Source organism: Lathamus discolor, chromosome 6 (assembly GCF_037157495.1).
Source record: "Lathamus discolor isolate bLatDis1 chromosome 6, bLatDis1.hap1, whole genome shotgun sequence".
NCBI lineage: Eukaryota > Metazoa > Chordata > Aves > Psittaciformes > Psittacidae > Lathamus > Lathamus discolor.
This window is the reverse complement of record NC_088889.1, coordinates 14547374-14562643: the sequence shown is the minus strand read 5'-3', so window position 1 is coordinate 14562643 and position 15270 is coordinate 14547374. Positions and strand designations below refer to the sequence as shown.

General features: G+C 38.6%; 1 protein-coding gene across 6 annotated transcripts in view; it reads left to right on the top strand.

Annotated features, from left to right (window-relative positions):
• NIN (ninein) overlaps positions 1-15270 on the top strand; it is a 61293-nt gene that overhangs the window by 40613 nt on the left and 5410 nt on the right. For 3 of the 6 annotated variants that reach the window (XM_065683839.1, XM_065683834.1, XM_065683833.1), the window contains 8 exons: positions 76-189; positions 1756-1878; positions 2438-2551; positions 4355-4501; positions 5590-5769; positions 6282-6431; positions 6957-7055; positions 10951-11142. In XM_065683839.1, the coding sequence (XP_065539911.1) occupies positions 76-189; positions 1756-1878; positions 2438-2551; positions 4355-4501; positions 5590-5769; positions 6282-6431; positions 6957-7055; positions 10951-11142 (1119 nt within the window). Of the gene's footprint in view, positions 1-75; positions 190-1755; positions 1879-2437; positions 2552-4354; positions 4502-5589; positions 5770-6281; positions 6432-6956; positions 7056-10950; positions 11143-13198; positions 13246-14265; positions 14712-15270 lie in introns of those variants that run through there. The other 3 variants (XM_065683835.1, XM_065683836.1, XM_065683838.1) reach the window with 3 other exon arrangements.

Here is a 15270-nt window from a genome sequence, read left to right as displayed (position 1 = left end):
TGCAGCATCCTCTGGTTAATTTTTGTTACTCTGCATGTCTCCTGTGTTGAAATCTGAGCCTTTTACTTTTTGCAGTCATCAAATATGGTGTCTTCCTTGGAGACGGAGCTGTCGAAAATGAAGGTTCAAGCTCGCATGCTGGAGCAGGAGAACCACATTCTCAAGCAGGAACTTGAGAAGACAAAACAGGTATGGAAGCTCATTTGAGTGCCATGAGAGAATGCTGGCTGCCTCTTAAACATGTCCTGCTCTCTTGTCAGAGTTGGAAAGAGTTATTTGTCTAAAGAAGTCATAACAGCAGGGCAATATAAATCCTCTTGAAACAGTCTCTGGGTACAATGCATAATTGTTTAGATAAGGTTGGTTTCACTTAGCCCTTGCCAGAATGTCTTCCAGAGTAGTGGATCTACAAAGGCAGGCTTTCATAATGAAGACAAAGACTTAAGGCTCTAATTAAGGAATAGATAAGGGTTTTCTAGTTTGTGCAGATGGGATAGAACTGCATATTACATAGTCACAGAATGGTTTGGGTTGTAAGAACCCTTAAAAAGCATCTAGTTCTAAGCCACCTGCCACAGGCAGAGACACCTTTCACTAGACCAGGTTGCTCAAAGCCCCATCTAACCTGGTCCTGTGTAGCTCAGTTTAAGGACTGGTCTCTTCCAGCACATCCTTTCAGAGAGAATTCCTATTGTTAAACCCATCTGGAGACTTCAACATCTCACAGCTTCTGAGGATAATTTCCTGGAGAGCCTGGTTATCGCCTGTCTAAGCATGGTTCAATTGGCTGTAAATATATGCTAATAAACACAGATAATGAAGCCTACAAATGAGTTAGCTCTCTTGATTAGGGCTTCATAAAGTAATTCTCTTTAGAGTGTAAAGCACTCATTTGATGTATCCAATGCTTAGAACAGATAATGGTCTTAAAAAGCAAAAGCAGATGAGACCTATTCAGTAGAGAGTGGATTGTGGCTTGAGTGTAATTAAAGACAGAAGATTGAGTGGGCAAAACCAGAACAGCATAGGAGAAGGTAGTGTTCGTAGAATCACAGAATAGTTAGGGTTGGAAAGGACCTTAAGATCATCTAGTTCCAAACCCCTTTCCATGGGCAGGGACACCTCACAGCAGACCATGTTGCCCAAGGCTCTGTCCCATCTGGTCTTGAACACTGCTAGGGATGGAGCGTTTACCACTTCTCTGAGCAGCCTGTTCTAGTGCCTCACAACCCGCACAGTAAAGAATTTCTTCCTTACATCTAATCTGAACTTAAACAGAGTAAGTTGAAACCCACTACCCCTTGTCCTATTGCTACAGTCCCTGATGAAGAGTCCCTCTCCAGCATCATTTTAGGCCCCCTTTAGATACTGGAAGGCTGCTATGAGGTCTCACCTGGAGAATGGAATGTGTTACGCTAAGGCACTTTGTCAAATGGGAAAAGGATCAGAAGTCAACAGTAAAGTCTGAGGGTTTTTTTTTTCCCCCTTTCATAGAAGAGGCAGAGAAGAACCAGCCCTAATGCAAATTCCAGGAATCACAGGGCAATTAGGAATCCTTAGCACTGCTGTTGCAGAAAGGATGCCTTGGATCATATGAAGGATATTCATATGGTCATTTGTACTGAATTGGAGTACACTTCTGTCTTCTACTCTATGCAGAGTGGGATGCTTGGTCTCTAAGAGAGGACTGTGTAACACTTGCATGCAAAATCTGAAACAGCACAGAAATGTAACTGAGGGCTTTTTTTTCCACAGCTGCCCAGATGTCCTGATCTCTCTGACCTTCAGAATGAAGTTTCAAGCTTAGTTTCTAAAAATGAAAAGCTGCAGAAAGAAAAGGAAGCCCTGAGTGAGGAATTAAACAGATGTATTGATAAGGTAAGAAAGAACTGCAAATTCACATCACTATCTATGTGCTGTGATGGGCTGTTAAAATTCTTGTATCATTATCTGTCACCCTAATCTGTAAAACTGCTTTGGATTGTTTTCTTTTTTATTTCCCTTCAAGCCAGATAAAGGCTTAATTGCCACTGCCTTGTTCTGTTGTTTTGGTTCTTTTTCCCCCTAGCTGGTCTTAAAGAAAAAGCTTCAATTCTGGAGTGCAGCTTTACTGTAATTTGATTACACAGAAAATTCCAGACATTGCAAGGGACACAGGCCTGGCAATACACATTGCAGCAGGACAAGGAAGACAGTGTTCTTGCACTTTTATTGCAACTCTTACATCTTGTAACTCTGAACTTGAGCAGTATAGCTAGTATGCACACTGTAAATAAAGATCCTGTTGTGTGGAGATTCAGGGCTGGGAGCTGAGGGAGAGGGTTCTGTTCTCATGCATTTTCTTTGCATAGCTGTAACTCTAGCTTATCTCTCAAAGTCAAATTGAGTTAAAGCATATCCTGAAAGACTTGGGTTTACCAGTGTAATCTTATTTCAGGTGGCTAAAGCAAGCTGCTTAGAGAATGCAGTTGGCAGCTTGAAGCAGGAACAGAAGTCCTGGGAACAGCAGAGTCATACACTGAAAACGCAGCTCACAGTTTCACAAGAAAAGGTATAAAGATGTTGTGAAAGATGAGTGGTTTGGGGTCTCTCAAAGACCATCAAAGGTATTAGCAAGAACAATTTTAATATGATTTATAAAGGCACGACTTAGAAGAATTCGATGGCAAGTTTCACTCTATTACTTATTACATGGATGAAGCATACAGAGGAAAACAGAGGTAAAATCGATCTAAAGATGATTGATACAGAGACTGAAGGCACAAAGGATAAGGGAGACTCTCCTGTTGAGTCATGGGGTTCAGACTGGACCCCCTTGCTTTCTCAACTGCTTAACAGAGCCTAGGTGCATTTTAGTCTCAGACTTAGTCAGTGGTATTCATCTAAAGGGTTCCAAGTGTCATTAAGCAGCAGTCTGCAGTTTTAAAGTGAATCACAAGATTTCTAACACTGGATTATTAAAGCTAATACACACACACTTGTAATCAAATACTTGAACCAACACACACACACATATATATGTACATACATACGCATGTAAAGATATATATATATGTATATAAAGGATCCTGTTAAAAAATTCTCTCAGATGCAGTGAAAGTACTCATACAAGCTTTCTCAGCATTCCTCAAGTGGTGAAGGGTTGAATATCAATGAGCAGAAATAATGGCCCAGGTAAATGGTCCTCCTATTTTGTAAACTTGAGAGTTTACAAACTCTGAGAGGCGTTCCAGTCAGAGGGAGATACCTTGCTGCAGCCCACTGTGGTCAAGGATAGCTCAAAGGGTTTCTCTCTCTTAGGGCCTTGGCTTTAGTCATCAGTGAATTTCCACCCTGGCCTCAGTTCTATGTCAGTGTCACCAGTCGCACAACAGTTATGTTCCAGGTTGTCAGGGAATGACTGCTCATCCCAAAAGAGCTCCTGGTAAGATTGGGGAATGCCCAACCATCCACATTTCTGTGTGCTGCTCCCTACCTTTGCTACGCAACCAGAGTTGTTGGTAAGGTCAGGGAGTGCCCAGCTGCCCAACTCTTTACATCTGTACAAAGGCTGAATTCCTGGGAAAGCAGAGAGGTCCAGGAGGCAGGGAAGGGGTGGCATGCACCACCACGAACAGTGATTTTTGTTATAGCCCCAGATCAAAAGCATTTTTATAATCTCTTGTACTGTTTTTTTTTTTATTTATTTATTTAAAAGCAGCCATCTTCTAATGTGTGCAAAGATGTCATGCAGCTAGGAATGGCTGCTTTGATTGGGCTTTCAAAGTGATGTTCTTAAAGGGCAAGAGGAACCTTGTTAAATGCAGTGAGGGACTTTTTTCCCCCAGGAATAAGCTATGTTGTTTTGCATCTACGGCTACGTTACTTTTGCCAATTCATTCTGCCCAGTTATTCCTAAAATACTGCAGAGGTTCTACGGTTGCTGTCTTCTTTTCTGGCAGTGGCTCATCTCTCTCCGGGCAGGAGAGGGCAACGAATGGCTATCTGCTTGGCCGACGACGCTTGGGTTTTCTTGTTGGCCAGGGGCTGCCAGGAAGAATAAATAAGTCAAGAGAAATACTCACTTCCCAGCACATCACTGTAAATATTCAGGGCTGGAACAAGAATGTGTCTCTGAATGCAGTGTTGTGGCTGAATTCAAAGTGGATCGCTACTGATTGGGAACAGAAAGTTAAAATCATTTGGCATTTTTAAAGAGGGCTGTCAGCTTTGTAACTTATTCATTCCTTTCCTTCTCTCCTTCCATCAGAGACCCTGAATGTGTGTGATATGTGATGCATGCACATCCAAGCAGACCAAGGTTACAAGAAATATTGGTCCAGCAAATGCCAAGCTGCTTTCTTGCTCGTTACAGGTTCAGAGTCTAGATGAAACACTGCAAAATACAAACCTCCAAATGTCCCGACTAAAATCAGACTTACAGGTGATGCAACAGGAGAAGGAAACTCTTAAACAAGAAGTGATGTCTTTACACAAGCAACTGCAAAATGCAAATGAAAAGGTAACAGACTTCAGGTGCCTCAAAGTCAGTCAACTTTGCATGTCAGAGTTACAGACACTGGCTGCTGCTTTTCTGTAGCTAACTTCTTTACAATGGCTCATCTGCTAAAAGAACACATAGTGCTGCAGGCTTGAGCAGGCAGACTGAGTTGTGCAACTATTGATTTCTTATTATTTCTAAACAAGTGATATATAAATTACCAAAAAAAGCTGAAAGGAGGTGGGTACAAAAAAGCCTTATTTTAATGTTGGTTTTTGTATTTTGTAGTTTTCCATTTTAAAATGGCTAATTATAATTATGTTATCTATAATTATAGTTAACTATAATTAGTCTTGTTGGATTGTATATAATGTGCAGATTTTAAACTTATTTTTAGAAACCTTACTTTAAATTTTGAACTAAGGACAAGGGATGGTCAGCGTGTCTCCTGAGGCTATGAATCTGTGGACAGTGTATGAATATAACCTATCAAAGCTATAATCATTGACAGTCAAACCAGTAATTGACGGGGGGGGGGGGGGTGTCTTAATTTTCAGTCACACTTGGTTTTGAAAGGCATGGTATTATATCAGCCTCAACTGATGAGGAACTGTAACTGAAGGAGGTTGTAGACAGTAGTGTTGGGATTGGTATTATAAATTCAGTTAGTAATTTGGCTTGTTTGCCATGTAATTAAGGAATATTTTTTGTCCACTTGGAAAAGAGGCTGTTTCACAATTGTACAACAGGAACTAAATTACAGCTATTACTGAATAATATATAATACTGAGTTCTATTATGTGCTTGATAAGGCTGTGAAACGGAATGCAAATTGCTGTTTTGTAGTGTTGAACTCTGTGCACTCCTATCAGCTATTCTAGTGCAGAGCTATTAGCTATGATTTTAGCAATGGGAAGCACTTTGGGTTTGTGCTGTGATTAGCGTGTTGGGTTTCTTAGTGGAAAATGGTGTGTAGGCTGGGAGGAAGACTGGAATCCTATGACTTTAGAGTCTGCAGTTACTGAAAGCCTACTTATAAACCGACCTGAACAGAGAAAATGTCTGGTTCTTTGTTTAAGGCCTAACCCTGCAATTCTGTCTGTCTTAAGAATCGGGTTCTAGAACTGGCTGTGCCTTCCTCAGGGCTGCAGGACCAACAGCGGCAAATACACTGGGATGAGCTGGACCAGCTGACGAAACAGGAGCAGCAGCTGCTCAGGCAGGAGAATGAGAGGCTGCAGAGAGAAGTGCAGAGTGCTAAAACTGACCTGACTCACTCCAGAGAGAAGGTAACCAGAGCAAGCTTGCAGTCTTTAGTGATTCTTGTTTAGCAGTGGGTTATAAAGGAAGGGAATGTTGTTCATTAGCTTTGAATAGAAACATTTGCAGAAAGAATGTGTAATGGAGTAGAGTTTCTTTATATCTGCACCTAATTAGCAGACATGCTTATGATGGTCTTCAACAGCTCTTTATTTAAAAGAAAATCCTGGTAACTCCTGTCTAAGTTTCTGGTCTGACTTTCAGTTAACACACTTCAATTTTTTTATTTATAAAAAAAAAAAAAAAATCTTAATATTCCTGGCATTCTTCTTGTGCGTTTCTTGGCTCACAGTATTAGGCAGATTATGGGGAGGAGGAACGGAAATAAGGACGATATGGTCAAAGCTAAAATGTCAAAAAATCTGTAACGAGTCTGAAGTCCACTGGTACTCAGTATTTTAGATGAAGCAGATGCAATTTGACTTTTGGAATAGTCTGGAACATCTTTCAACATCTATTCATCTCTGGCCTGTCTCTTTAGATCCGACAGTTGGAATCTACTATCCTTTCCCTCAAGCACCAAAAGCATCAAAGCCAGTTGGGCATCATCAAAGCCATAGAGCAAGAGAAATTAAGCTTGAAGAGAGAGTGTGAACAGCTTCAGAAGGAGCTGTCATCTGCAAACAGGAAGGTTAGTTTTAGAGGGCAAATATGTGACTCAATGCAGTACTTTCCATCTCTAAGAACTAATGTGGTAAGCAGTGAATTTTCTTTTTCGCTGAGCTTTTAGCTTTCTGTCTCTTGTGAATCCCTGTCCCAAGGAGCTGATTGTCTTCTCTGTTTCTGCAGAGCATACAGGGTGGAAGTCCTGCCAGTGTGCTGCATGCCTTGTAGTTGGTTCTAACAGTTCAATGGTGGAACACGAGAACCACAAACAAAATGTGGCTTGTTCCAAGTGCTCTGCAATACATAGTGCTTACCTTACCACTTCTAGATTAAACCCTGCTTATTCTTTGCAACTTGTCAGCGGTGCTGCATAGCATTGTCTTAGACATCACTTTCAGCAAAGCATTAGACTTGTCCAAATACTTATGTCTTTTAATCTTGAATTGTCTTCACGTGCAATGGTTTGTGACTTGCATACTGGGGGGGGGGGGGGGAGGTGGATAAAATAAGGAACTACTACCTTCCTAAGGAAACTTCTTGTCTTTAACAGATCAGTCAGATGAATTCTCTTGAACGTGAACTGGAAACCAGCTCAGAAAATGAAGGGCTAAGGAAAAAGCAAGTCAAACTGGATGATCAGTTAATGGAGGTACTTGTCAATCAGTGCTAAATAGTGTGGGGCTTTCTCAGTATCTCCCTGAATCTATGAATTTATTTAAAAACAACTTTTAGATGTGTAGGAAAAGTGAAAACTTAAAGGAAACCGGGAGAATTAATCTCCCCCAGTGCCTAATCTCATCTTCGTGATCAAGATGTTAGTGTGGCAAACTGGCTTCTTTGAAGCATGTTGTGGTTTATCATAATTCATGTAAGGCTTCAGATATCAAATCAAATAGCAAAGAAATTTGTTGCTGTGCTTGAGGCTCTCTTTCCTCTTCCTTCCTAAAACATGTCATCTCAAGTTTCCTAACTAATATTTGTATAATGCTGCTCTTAATGTACAAACCTGTTCCTACTAGAGGAATAATTTGCTGAATTTAAGCCTTGCTACCCTATCTAGATCATGACAGGGCAACAATTTACCCAACTTGCCTTGGTTACAGGAATGAGCAAGCTTAACTATGCTATGTTAGCGTATCCCTTCAGATTAGGCTAGACCTCCGTGTTGCTTCTCAGCAGTCTTGCCTGAACTTGAGGTCCTGAATTTGAGATTACAACATAATACTAAAAAAAATCCCAAACATCACAATTTTGACTTGTTCCATAAATCAAAGCATCTTCTAGTTGAGGATTTTACAACACTGTTTATTAAAAGACTTCATGTTTTTCATCAAGAGAGCAAGTGGGAAACATTATGCTGAACATAGTATGTAATTAGCTATAAAATTGTGAAAACTTTATTAGAAAAAATCAGATTTTTTTACATGTTACTGAAAAGATTGTTTATGTGCCATCTGTTTTTGTTTATATGCTCTTAATTGAGCTTTGGGAAAACTCCAAACATTGTTAAACTCTTCAATATAAACACTAAGCATGGAATTGTGTTTTCTCCTAAAATTTGTATTTCAAACATGCAGGACTTTTGTTACTCCTGATAACATTTTCCCAGCAGGTGTGTATAACATTCACTTAGCACTTTATGACTTCTAACTTTCTCTTTTGTGCCTGTTCTCCTTTTGTTTGTGGCTAACCTGTCTAGAACTCAGTGGTTGGAACTAGCAGAGAAGGGTGCAGTTCTCTTTCTGAAATAGTGTGCGAAGGTAGAGCAATCATTTTCAATGTACTACCACAGCATGAAGATAACATGTTTCTTTTATGGATTTTTTTTTTTTTCTTCTGTGCATCTCTGAAGTAAAGAAGCCACTATTCATTTTCATAGAATGACAGAATGGTTTGGGTTGGAAGGTATCCTAAAGCTTGTCCAGTTCCAACCCTCCTGCCACGGGCAGGGACACCTTCCACTAGATCAGGTTGCTCAAAGCCCCATCAACCAATTTCAATGTAAAATTTTTACTCTTTGTTGTTAGTATATATCATGCAAGTTGGCTCTGTATGCCAAGAAGTTGCATACTTCTAAGGCATTGCCATGAAAATGAAGAGAAATGACCAACTGCATCCAAGAGAATTAAACTCAACATAAGAAAATGAAAAGTGGCTCAACTCCTTCCTTTTAACCCATTGACTGTGAGGCTTGAAGGTGTTTGCATATTTACTCTGAGATCTGCATGCTTTTTCACCACTGTCAAATGTTTCCTTAATTAATTACTTATTAATTAATAATACTAACTGAAATGTGATTACACTTAGTGTCATCTCTAATAGTTTAACAAGTTTGTTACTGTTCTGCTTTCTTCCACAGAAGAATGCAGTAAGTCTATATTGTTTTCATTAGCCAAGTAAATGGTATTTATTTTTAAAAAGTGTTAACATTGACTGTTTTTTCAGGTGTTTCGTTAGATACTCGTGTACATCACAACCTTACAGGGAAATCCTAAACAAACCCCATCAAAACCTCATTAATTTCACTGTTTATATTGTCAGTAAAAGAATAGCTCCTTTACAGACAAGTTGATTCAAGAGAACCTTCTTACAGCTTAAAAAAAAATACAGATAGTTTTATTTTAAACTACTTTAACATATTTCCTGTTTACCTGGGCCAGCAGAGATGTAGAGGCAAACATGGCCAGAAGAGCAGTGCCATAATGAAAAATGCTTAGTTGTTTACATTACAGATGGCCTCAGTAACTGAAATATGTTACAAATTGACACCTTAATTATATCACTTGTGAAAGGAAAATTTTGATCACTAACATAATCCTATGTGCCTTTTCCTAAGGGAATAGAGTAATGGTTTTCAGATAACAGGTGAGAATTTTATGAGGATGTCAACTGGTGACCTTTATGGGAAGCAAGTATTACTCTTATGCAAATTCAAGCTGCAAATCAGCCTGTCTGAAATACCAGGAGTGTTTACTGTACAGTTCTGGTCTTTTATTAGTATTATTAACTCTTACAATGTGAGCTAGTCTTACCTGGGTTTCCCCTTAGTCTAGAAAAATGTTAAATGGTTTCACGCAACTATCTTAGCTCTTAATACTCTCTGAGAGATCATCTAATGCTGGGACAGTTATCTAACTTGGTCTGTCATGGTTGCAATGCTACTATAGTAAGGCAATGTCAGAAATGCTTCTTCTGTAGCCACTTCGACCCAGTAACTGTCACAGCACTGCTTGGCAGCAGCATTCAATGAAATGATGTGGGGAAGCTAAACTGTTTGGGACAAGTCTGTCCTGAGCTGTAATCTTTGCTGTAGCAAGGACTATGAAGAGTGTGATCCTTTTGTCCCATGTGACATGCCTAGTTTTACCAACAAAAGCTTCTTTATTAACGTAATTTTAACAACCACCATTACACACAAACTATTTGTTAGTGTCTGTTGCCTTTACATTAAACAGACTTTCTGATGTATTTTATAAGTTTTTATTTTCTTACTTCAGATTATTACATGCATCCCTCTGTATTGCAAGGGCCCCTCTGAGTATACTTTTGCTTATGTAGCACATATACTCGTATCAAACTCCGCTTGTGGCATGTCTCAAAATGTAAATTATAAAATATGTTAACATTTCTACAGTTAGTAGTGAACATAAGGAACGATATATGGGGTTCCAGATACTGAATTCTGAACACTATAGCAGCAGGCATCAAATTACTTAAGTCATCATACATGACATTGAAAATTCATTTTGCTTTTGAGAATGTTCTCTCTCCATTGTGGATTGAAGATGAGAAATACTCAGCAGTGGTGGACAGTCTCTTCAGCCTGCCTCGTGCTAGTGTTTTTATTTGGAAGTGGATGCTATTTTTAGAAGAGCTGATGAGATCAAGGTTAAAACTAAAAAGCACTATTAAGTTAAAGCTCACCGCAGGCATATTTAACTATGATAGGATTTTATCAGAAATTCAGTGAATTTTTAGTTCAAATCTGAAATCATAGAATCCTAGAATGGTTTAGGTTGGAAGGGACTGAAGATAATCCAGTTCCAACCCCCCCTGGGCAGGGACACTTTCCACTAGACTAGGTTGCTCAAAGCCTGTCCAACCTGGCCTTGAATGTTTCCAGGGATGGGGCAGTCACAGCTTCTCTGGGCACCCTGTGCCACTGCCTCACCATCTTCACGGTAAAGAACTTCTTCCTAACATCTAATCTAAATCTACCCCCTTTCACTTTAAAGCCATTTCCCTTTGTCCTATCACTACATGCTCTTCTATAAAGTCCTTCCACAGCTTTCTTGCAGGCCCATTTAGGTACTGAAATTATAAATCAAAGCTCAGATTCCTTTAGATTTCAGAATTGCAGATAAAGATGCATCTTTTTTGTCATTGGAAAGAGAAAAACTGCCTCTTTAGCTTCTGTTACCGAGTTCAGGCTTGTTTCTCTTTCATACAAGAAATTGTTCAAGAGTAACCAGCATCACCAAAAGATATCTTGTATGTATGGCAGTGCTGCTTTCTCCTGATGGCTGATTTACTCTGCTCTTCAGATGCTCCACTCAAACACCAGTGTGATACTTAGCCACTCACCGCACCCCCGGGAGCTCCAGCAGCAAGGCTGTGCTATGGTGCCCAAGGAACAGTTCCTGCAGCTCCAACACCAGCTACTACAAGCAGAGAGGAGGAGTCAACGTCTTCAGGAAGAACTTGAAAATAGACCCTCTGAAACAAACATGCAACAGGTAAAGTTCTCATTACTCTACAGGTTACAACTTTAAAAGAGTATCTGCTTAGTTTCCTGGGTTTTTCAAATTCTGATGAGATCCGTTCTCTGTTTATGCCAGTTCAAAAATTAAAATTAAAATTCATTCTATCAAACATATGTACAAAACAACCCTTTCTTATTTAGCATGTTCAGCTTAAGCCATAGCTTCATTCTAAAATCCTTGTAATGTTTTTGAGCTAAAAAACACTCCCATCCACACACAACTGGCTTTTCTCCTTATGATCAATGTTCAGTAAGTGTATGTAGGTTGGGGTTTTTTGTTTTCTTTACCTTATGTCAATGTCTGGAACCACCGTTTTAAAAAATACACTACATTACCTATTGCACAAGCACATACTCATTGCACATAAAATACTAGTTTGGGCTGTTGCTGTCACATGGAGTTCTGTCAGCTGTAGTAAAGCAGAATTCAAACAAATTAATCCTTTTTATAAGGTCAGCTTATCTTCCATTATTTGGCCATGAGAAAAGATGTTGTTTGGAGAACACCTCTTTTCCTCAGAAATGCCAATGTTACCATGATACAGAAACTTCAACAATCTAATTCCAAGGGAGATTACATCCACTGCACATATAGAACAGAGTCACTTTTAGTAGTGTTTGTGGGGTTTAGCAAGTAAAACTGAATTATAGGCAATAAGTAGAACAATTTGTCTCTCCCATATAAAAATTAGGTTTGGGGACTAGGCTTACCAAATCATAGCATCGCAGAATGGTTTGGGTTGGAAGGGACCTTGAAGACCATCCAGGTCCAACTCCACGGGCAGGGACACCTTCCACTATACCAGGTCGCTCCAAGCCCTGTCCAGCCTGGCCTTGAACAGTGCCAGGGATGGGGCATCCACAGCTTCTCTGGGCAACCTGTGCCAGCACCTCACCACCCTCACCGGGTAAACTTCTTCCTCATATCTAATCTTAATCTCCCTCTGTCAGTTTAAAACCGTTCCCCCTTGTCTAAATCTCTATTTGGCTCAGGCCATAGGTCTTACATAGTATTACAATTTATGAGAAAAGATAAAGCTCTAAATAGCTTAGATAAAATACTAACACTTTTATTTATCTCTTAACAAGAAAAAAATACCAAACAACATATGAACTTTACTTTCTAAACTCAGATATCAGTTACACTTTTTAAAAACATAAGACCAAGTCTTTGAAGCCTAAAAATATCTGAATGTGTTTATAGGATATTCTGGAAAAAAAGGTATTATGGAGAGAGCATATATACAGTAACAGTTTCTGAAGTTTCTAAAAATTGGAGTAAGAATTCTTTTTTTAAGAAAGGCATAAAATCAAAAGTTTCCCCAAAAAAAGAACAGCAACTAATATAGAGTAAGTAAATCAATTGTAAGGTTCTCTGCCTTTAAGCTGAGTCCTAACAGAAGTGCCTTACCACAGATTAATGTGCTTGGTGCCAGACAGTGGCAAGTGAAGCCTGCCATTCAGTTTTGAAATCAATAAAAGCCATATTACAGCAGCAGCATCTGTAAATGAACGTGCTGTGTATTGCATTAAGAGGGATGACTATCATTTTGCCTTTGAAAGCCTGAGAAACAATTTGCAAACTAGTCACATCCTGGAACTTGCAGTTCTACGGATAAATCACTTCTACATTTCCTGTAACAGCTTTTATTGTGGGAAGCTTCTTGAATTTAAAAATAGTTTCAAAGAGGTTTTGCAAATATTTGGTGTCAATGCACTAATGCACTTAATCCATTTAGTTTTTTCCTATCATGTTGGGTTTTTGTGTGCTTATAGTGAATCAATATTCCAGTTTATAACATGTACACTTTTTTTTTATGGGCTTTACTAGTAACTTTCTAAAATCATTATTAAATACAGGCATTCTACAACTATAAACAAGGCCAAATTTGTTTTAGTTTAGTCAAAGTGTCAACTTTGACATTTCTGTAAGCACGTTCGCTTTAATTCTCACTGTTTTTTTCTGCATTGTCCTGATGTTCAGGGTTAGCATTTAGTTGAGCTTATGTCCGTTTTAATGTTCCCTTTAGCATCTTGAAAAATTGCATCCTAATCCCTCTTCATCACCTTTTCACCAGTGAGTACAACATCAGGTTATGTGTAAATTGAGTCACCTAGTTTTGCTACTACTGCTTTGCACTCTGCAGCTTTCTTAGATCCTGAGTAATAAGGTATTCAGAGTCATCCCCTTCCACTTTGGAATTCTTGTGTTCATCATGCTTTGCAATTTTCATTGCTTCTTTGATCATGGCTATGGTGATCTGTGTTTTTATTCATTTTACAGTCAGTCTTGAGCTATCGTCCTCCAAAGGCTACTGTCATATGTTCGAATTTCACTAATTTAAAACTCCCGAGCCTCTTCTGCTATGTATACCTGTGTGAACTCTTCTGAATTCCCAATGACTGTTTCTGCTCTGTCTAGTGCTGTGATTCTTACATACTGAACAGTAACAACACACTTGTTCTCATATTCCTTGCTCAACAACTAGATTTGGGAACCTGTTAATGACCCAGTCTTTCCTTAAGTCCTCTTAGAACCTCTGCTAACCTGTATTTTTGTCAAAGTACTTAGAGTTGCTCAACTTCCCCTTTCTTCAGCTCTGTTTCAAAATTCAAATCACCTCTGACCAACTGCTTGTTCTCCTGTCTTAGAAAAGGCTAACTACTAGGTTTAAATACAAATAAACTTTCAAAGGTGGTCAGTTGGACTATACTTTTCAGAAATGTTATTTGGCAATCTGAGGTTTTATATATACATATATTGAGAGAGGCAGATAATTTCCTCTAAGAAACAACTACTAATTGCTGTTAATCAATGCCACTGATGGTTTTAAATCCCTCAAAAACATGGATGAGCCATCTGAAGAGTCCTTACATTTAGAAAATGCATCCTGGATATCTCCTCAATTGCATATGTGTAGTGCTAATACTAATGGAGAAATCTAATATGTAATACTCTGCATATTTTCTTGTGTGTGTGTTTTTGTCTTGTGTTGCTTGCTTTGCTTGTATTGGTGGTTTGCTTTAAGTATACATAAGTATTTAAAAGAAAATATGGATATCAGGGTGAAGTATTCCACTTGCCTTCTTTCTCTAGGCCTTGCTACCGGAGCAGCGAGCAGTGCATGCAGATTCCTACCGGAGGATTGGGCACCTCTGACAGCTTGGCTGCTTATGATTTCATTCCTTACCATGATAAACACACACAAACACATGAACTGGCATAAGCTGAGAAACTTGAGGATCAAATTATTTTGTACTTTTTCTTAAAAAAAAAAAAAAAAAGTCTCCACAGTGTTATTTATTTCTCTAGAAGCTATTTTGTGCAAGTTTATAAGCTGTCTTTTTTAATTTGTTGCAAAGCCTTTTTATTTATGTTATTTAAAATATGGGGTTGTTCAGTGTGGAAAGAGACTATTTTTTCTCAAATGGAACTAATTTTATATGAGATTTGAAGAAAACCTGAGGTGTTTATACTCCATTTTTGTATAAGATGTATAAACTTTTTAACAGGGAAAGATGACATTTTTGATGTAAATAAAAAAATAAAATTTTTTTAAACATAATGTCTCTTGTCTTAATAGTATCAATAGTTTCAGCTTTGTGAACAAGATTTAACAAATTTTAGACAAGGTGTTTGATACTGAGGGTTGTCATATCAGGATTTCTGGAAAAGATTTCTAATAGGAATGTACTGAAGTACAGATATTCAGCTTCTATTTAGCAGATGTACCTGCACATGTAAGAAAAGAATTTGCATAGTACATGGGCATATTCTATTTATTGTAGCCATAAAGTAAACAGGCAGTGCCAGAAAAGGGAAAATTAACACACCAGTTTCTTGGACAACATTCTTTACCCTTTGTCTCAAATTACCAAATTAAACTAGATTTTTAATCCTTTAATAGGTTAGCAAAACACCTCCTTAAGGCCTATGATTTTTCCTAGATGGGAGCCATGAACCATTTCAGCTCTTTGTTTTCAAAGATCTCTTTGCTTCTAACTTTCTAATGATGTTAGAGCTAACGCTGCAGCTGGCTTCTCTCCTTAAACGTGAACTAATATGAAGTTAGAACGTTCTCAAATCAACTTTAAGGCAAAA